The 7,047-nt window shown below is 36.0% G+C and overlaps 1 protein-coding gene across 2 annotated transcripts in view; it reads right to left on the reverse strand.

Annotated features, from left to right (window-relative positions):
- Positions 1-1,022: 1,022 nt before the first annotated feature.
- LOC107656812 (zinc transporter ZIP14-like) overlaps positions 1,023-7,047 on the reverse strand; it is a 32,614-nt gene continuing 26,589 nt past the window's right edge. For both annotated transcript variants that reach the window (XM_016444758.1, XM_016444759.1), the window contains exons 6-9: positions 6,332-6,523; positions 4,863-5,067; positions 4,592-4,776; positions 1,023-3,252 (exon numbers count right to left, since the gene is read on the reverse strand). In XM_016444758.1, the coding sequence (XP_016300244.1) occupies positions 3,100-3,252; positions 4,592-4,776; positions 4,863-5,067; positions 6,332-6,523 (735 nt within the window). In that variant the 3' untranslated portion in view covers positions 1,023-3,099. The remainder of the gene's footprint in view (positions 3,253-4,591; positions 4,777-4,862; positions 5,068-6,331; positions 6,524-7,047) is intronic.

Below are 7,047 nucleotides of genomic sequence, written 5' to 3' on the forward strand. Positions count from 1 at the left end.
ACTCGGTGACGTGGTCCGCTCTGAACAGCTGGAAGCCCGTTAGATGTAACGCGTTGTCCGGGATGGCTCCGTTCAGCCAGGTTTCCGTGAAGCAGAGCGCAGCGGAGTTTAAAAAGTCCTTGTTTGTGCGGGTGAGGAGTCGTAGTTCGTCTGATTTATTTGCTAGGGAGCGGAGATTCGCCAGATGAATGCTCGGCAGCGGAGTCCTAAAACCGCGCTGTTGGAATTTCACGAGCGCGCCGGCGCGTTTCCCTCGCTTGCGTCGCCTGGAGCGCTTGTATAGGAACGCAGCTCCTCCGACTAAAATGTCCAGTAAAACATCTGAATGCTCAAATGTCGGCAGAAAGTTATTTGGTGTGCTATTTCTGATGTCCAGGAGTTCGTTCCTAGTAAAGCTGATCGGGAAAAAATTGCTTAAGACAGGACAAACAAACAAAAAAAGTACAAGTACCAAGTAGCGACAAACCATGGCTGCCATCCGCGGCGCCATCTTGGATTCAGTTTGGGCAATATTTGGGCTATATTTATCAATATAAATATAAATGACTTGCATAAGCATAAAGTAATTCACTCAAATAATTAGTCTCACTTTAAAAATAGAAAAAACCAAGATCGCATTAAATGAATGAGAAGTTTCAGATTGTATCATGTTTTTCATTTTTTTTAATTGCACAAAAGATGAACTTATAGCTCATGGCTTAATATTTCAAAAGAAAAAAAAAAAAAAAAGTTACACCAGCAATCAGATTTCACAAGTTGCATACGAGTCACACAACACTTGAGATGTTTACAGTAATTAAAATAATGCCTTCATCATAACAGGTACACTAGCTTCACCTTCCACAAAAAAAAAAAAACACGGAGATGTTGATTTGCTCACAAACGCTCTCACAACAACAAAAACAAAACAGCTCCCTCTTATCATTTAAATACGATGAATTACTGATGACAAAATACATAAATCAATAACTTCAAAATCACAAAGACATTCACACACATTCTACACTACAAAATAGTTTTTAAATATTACTAAAATTTAAAATGAGGTACAAAAACGTAAAACTTTTCACCACTGAATAATGGTGTTTAGACTCTCTTTAAGGCATAAACTCACTTCAGAGGACGTGTCGGTGCATAGCAATAAGACGCCAGCTGAAACAATGGCTGCACACAAAGCTGCATGCAACTACATACACTTAAACAAAGGGGCATTATATATATATATATATAAAAAATAACGCTGATAGTCTAAATGAACAAAAAATGCAAATACGGCCCTGAAATAAAGTTACAATCAGATCTGTTGACTATACGCACAAGAACGCACCACGTTCAGTTCATACAGAGCTAAAATGAGCTTTCATGTGATGAACAGTGTAATTATTTGCTCAACAGCATACTGTGGTGTCAGGTTCAACTGATGTTGTGCAATAGCTGATACGAATATATTACTAGCATGAATGTTAAGCAATGGAAGCATAATGGAAAGTTGATTTTATGTGGAAGACAAAATTGACACCCAGGGATCTACAGTGAGCAAAGGCTGATCAATTTCTGAATAATCTCATAGCTTGTTCTATCCACTGACATTATATGCTGCTGCATAGAAATTTAACATCCGTATCATAGATCATATAATAATATTCCTGACTTTAGAATTAGGAATTGTTTAAATGTTTAAAAGGTGAAGTGTCAAAAAAATTCTATCCAATCTTAATATGCAGATATAATGTTATAAGCAAGTCATCTGTAGGTTGATGTTTTTTCCTAAACGTTTAAACACTGAATTTGAAAGCAATATTTAATACTGAAATACAATTTTAAAACAATGGTAGTGATTAGGAAATCTAATCTACTAAACAGTTAAATTACACAGTTCAGCTTCAAATCCACCAATATTCAAAATGATTTGTCAGTCTAGATGCTTAATTAGCAACGAGCTCTAAGAATTGTGCTGTAGTGCAATATGTAAAGGAAAGGTTATAAGGAATGATCATATTATTGTAGAATCACTGCAACACAACATTTACACACATTTTGCCTGCGTTTCCTAATTATTTCTTTAATTATGAAGAGTGCTGCATTCAGATCAAACGAAAGGATGTGGAAAATAGGTGTTTTATAAGAGTAATTATCATAATTAAAGGCAATGATAACTGGGTGATGATTTTTCTCTGTCAATTAATACGCAAGGTTATACAAAGTAAAAAAAAAAAAAAAAAATGGGTATTTTTAAAAGCATGCGCCACTTATTCTGGTCACATTAACGGAAAGATAAAAGTTAAAGGAAAATTTTCTGGAAGAACCTTGGTCTCTGCTTTTTCGTTAAAGACATCAAATAAAAACCATCAATAACAAAAGAATGAGTGCCTTAAAGTTTCAAGCATCTACTGTTTTCGCTTGCTATTATGGAATGGCATTGAGGGGGAAAATCAAACAGGGATATATTAGTGAACAGACACTGCTTTGTATCCAAACTAAAATCTACTTACCTTTGATTAAAGTGACCTACATAATGTTCAGTTTACTAGAATTATGAGGGCTAACTAACTAGTCTATATCTATATCTTGTCTCTAGGCAACTGGTATTAGAATTTTTCTTTTGAATAAACAAACATTTGGTATGAAGCACAGGGAAAACCTACATTTAAAAATGTAAATGTCAGTCAAGTTTCATCCCATCCAGTCTAAAGCTCATAGTCAGGCCCGTCTCTGAGGGAAAGAGTCATTTTGTTGAAAATTAAATAATGAGAACATTAAAAATCAATGCAAAAATGCCCTGATGTATATGTATATAGGGACATCACTGTGTCCTAAAGCTTTTGAGGCAAAAGAACGTGAGAAGGCCTAAACTAGACGAATGGCAGCACATCCATCAATAGGTCCTGGGTTTTGGATGAATCTAAAGCAAAGTTCACAGGTCAGTCAATTCTAGCCTCATTTTAACAGTCCAGAGTTTACTTGGAGCCCAAACATTTCAATGTATGTCATGACCTAGTCCAGCTGGGCACAAGTTTTAAAACAAGCACAGCTGGCTCATATTGAAGTCCAGGTGCTGAGATAGTCCTTTAGTGTCTGAGTTTGTATTTAGGTCCTCTGCTATCCAAGCTGTATCTGTCCAGAGTAGATGGTCAGGACAAGCATGATGGCAAACCCTGTGAGCAGCCCTGCGTTCTGGATGGCAAAAGTTAACAGAGAGCCACTTCCTCCGGCCTCCTCTTCCTCACGACTCGCCTCATTCATCGCCGGAAACTGCAGAGAGGGACAAAGGAATATGAAGACACGTGGATTGTAAGAAAAATGATCAAATCAACAGCATCAGTTTTAGGATAATGCCATTGTCTGTTTTCATGTCACCAAGTTTCTTATCCTCCTGCATTTATTTGATCAAAAATACAGCTAAAAACGATATTGCTAAAAACTTAAAATAAATGTTTTCTATGTGAACATATTTTAAAACGTAATTTATTTCTGTGATGGCACATGATCCCTCAGAAAATATTACAATATACTAAAAACGCAATATTGCTGCTCAAGAAACTTATCAATGCAAAAATAATATTTTTGTGAAAACCATGATACACTTTTTCAAGATTGGTTAATAGACAGTTTAAAAGAACAGCAATTATTTGAAATATAACATTATTTACGAAAGTCACTTTTGATCAATTTAATTAATCCTGTTGAATAAAATTATTTAAAAAATATTTCAAATTTGTTTATATATGTATTTTTTATCTTAAGCTAGTACTAGTTAGTTTTTATTTAACAATTCTATTAAATATGTATGTATTTTAGCTTTAGTAACTAATAATTTCTTTATAAAAAAAAAAAAATCAGTCACATAGCCTTCTGCAGGTAGAATGTATTTTCCCACACAAACATGCAGGCCAAACGATTTTTTAAAAATGATTATATTACTATAGTTTTTAAGTTTAGGTTTACATGTACATTAAATGATTTTACTTCGCAAAAATGTATTTAATTTTAGTAAACAATACAGGGTTTACGCGGGTTTTATGAAGGTGAAAGAACAAATATCTGCCAATGGGCTTGGAAAAGTCAACTTAATTCACACAGAAAAGCTATTTTCATACCGCACTGTCAGACATTTGTTTGTTTTCTAAGAATAAACTCATTTAATTTTGATAAATTTCTCAGAAAACAAGACTTAATTTCTTCATTTTATGTCTTAAGTAAATGTATCTTGACTTAAGAATGTTTAGATATTTTATATTCTGGAAATCAAAAATACTGAGGAAGATATTCTCTTTTTTTTTTTTTTGCAGTGCATGCAACATTTAATGCCATGACTTTGAATTTAAGACTTTCCGCTCTGATTTAAGACCTTCTTAAAGTCCCCCTGTAGTGAAAATCAAGTTTTTTATGTTGTTTTTTTGTCTATGTGGTGTTTTTAATACCTTCAATTGCAGAAGGGCAAATTAAACCTACAGGATCCCTAAAAAAAGCACTAGTAATAGCCTCTTTCACACTTCACTGATCTTAGAAACCCACCTTTAGGAATCAATAAAAACAAACGCAATACCAAAGCCTTTCAAAACTCAGCAAATGAACAGCATCCCATTCTTACCATATCAGCCAGTGCAATGTAGAGGAACATGCCTCCGGCCAGAGCAAAGATCCAGTTAGGAGAGAAGTTGTTCCCAGCCAGGATGCCGAAGCCCATGCCCAGATAACAGCAGCACGCTGACAGGAAGTTAAAGAAGAGCGCCTGCTGGATGCTCATGCCAGCGTTTAGCAGGATTACAAAATCACCTGGACACACAGATGCAGCAGAGCATTTACATGACAGACTCGGGGCCATCTTGGATCAGTCACATCACAGAGACATTAACACCCACCCAACTCGTGTGGAAACTCCTCACACAGAATTGCCACCGACGTACTGATGCCCTGAAACACAGAAGCAGTGAAGGAGGCTCCGATAGCCAAACCATCGATGAAATTATGCAGACCGTCGCTCAGAGTGATCATCCACGCCAGAGTGCCGATGTCAGAGTACGCCCTGCCCTTCAGCCAATAACATCCACCCGAACTCTGAGAGTCCTGCGGCAGGGACACAAATACAGACCAAATAAAGACACTTCCTTTCAAACGTTTGGACTAAGACTTTTTCACGTTTTTAAAGGAAATCTCTTATGCTCACCTATGCTGCATTCATTTAATCAAAAACTCAGGAAAAACAGTAATACTGCACAATCTTATTACATTAAAAAAAAAACTGCTTTCTATGCGAATATACTGTAAAATGTAATTTGTTCAGCATCATTACTCCAGTCTTCAGTGTCACATGATCCTTCAGAAATCATTCTAATATACTGATTTAATATGAATGCTGGAAATGGTTGTGCTGCTTAATATGTTTTGGAACCTGTGCTAACTTTGCAGGAATCTTTGATGAATAAAAAGCTAAAAAAGAAAGCATTTATTCAAAATTTTTCATAACAGTAGAGGTCGGTATGTTTTTTGTCCTCCTTTTTTTGAATTAATAAAAAGTGACAGTAAAGACTTTTGTTATTTGTTACAAAATATTTTTATTTTCTTGATTTGCATCCCCTTTTAAAAGGAATAGCACCCAAAATCAGATGAAACAACTTTGGGAATGTCCGCACCATTAAATATGATTTTTGAGTGTAATGTACATCCATTAGAATTTGATTGAATCATGAAAGATTCTTTTAGCTTCTGCAGGGCTCTTGTAGCTCAGATATGAAAAAGCTGTTTTAGATGGAGATGATGTTGCATTTTAATCAAAGTTACAAAAACAATAATTTTGTCCTAGCACGCACTGATGAATCATGTCGCGCTGAAATTATGGCGATTACAAAAAGACAACCCTGAGATGCTATTCACGTCCTCAGACTCAGAAAATTATGTTTCTATGGCAACTCTCACAACATGACTGGCTTTGTTTTTTTTTGATGACAGCAAAATGACTATGATATTATTCACATCTATATGCTCTTGAAACACATTTATTATAGTTTGGTTTCGTTTACATGACGTCATTATTAACAGATGAACGGAAAAAAGTCAGCGCATTCATTAAATTGAGAGTTTCCAAGCTGTAATTATACATTCAACAAAGACATGGAAAGTTTTTATAAGCTGGAAACTCATAATTGACAAAAATAAATGAGAAAACATAATAGGGTCAATTTTGAGTTCAAGTAGGTTTTTAGGGATATAATTGTGAGTGAGGCTTATAGTCACTTAAACCCAATTATCTGAAACTACAGATTCCCACATTTGTTCTAAAAACATGAAATGATTTTGTGAACTGAAATTTGTAATTTGGTTTATTCCTGACCTGTACTGTCTGGCCAGTGCTGAGCATTTTGTCGTCTTCTCCGAGTCCTCTGACATCTCCTTCGGCTCTGGGTAAAGATGCTCCTCCAGCCTCTCCATTCTGCAGTTTCTCCATCACACCATCCTCCAAATCTCCATTAGAGCTGGCATAGCGCTCCACAGGAAAGTGACTGTGGCCGTGGCCATGCCCTCCCTAACAAAAGAGACGATTAGATGAGAAGAAATGCGAGCAGCAAACAGACAACAAAAGAGAGAGTGAGTGAATAAGCTTGCAAAGAAAATCCTCCACTAGAGGGCGCTGCATTACAACACGTCAACAGCAACAAGTTCAATTATAAACCTTCTGAGTCATGTAAAATGATTTGGCTCTGGCCAAACAATTACAGACTACAACAAAACGGATAATATATTCTTATGACGATTAAGATTTTGGCTCCCTGTCTTTTTTCACATCATCTTTCAAAGCATACTAACAACTTTGTTGCAACCACAACTGTTTCTGAGGAACTACATTATTTGGTGGGAGAATACTGTTTTTATTCATATCATTACACTTTATTTGCTCCGTTTTATTTTGTGAAACCGTACTACCAGGGTTTGAAATTAACACCCGCCAACCTGCCATATGCGGGTAAACAGCTGTGGCGGGTAACGCTGTCAAATCACTAGCCGATTTGGTGGGTTACTTTTCGTAAGTTATGTTCACTCATTCATTTC

This window comes from Sinocyclocheilus anshuiensis, unplaced genomic scaffold (assembly GCF_001515605.1).
Source record: "Sinocyclocheilus anshuiensis isolate Anshui unplaced genomic scaffold, SAMN03320099.WGS_v1.1 scaffold1136, whole genome shotgun sequence".
NCBI lineage: Eukaryota > Metazoa > Chordata > Actinopteri > Cypriniformes > Cyprinidae > Sinocyclocheilus > Sinocyclocheilus anshuiensis.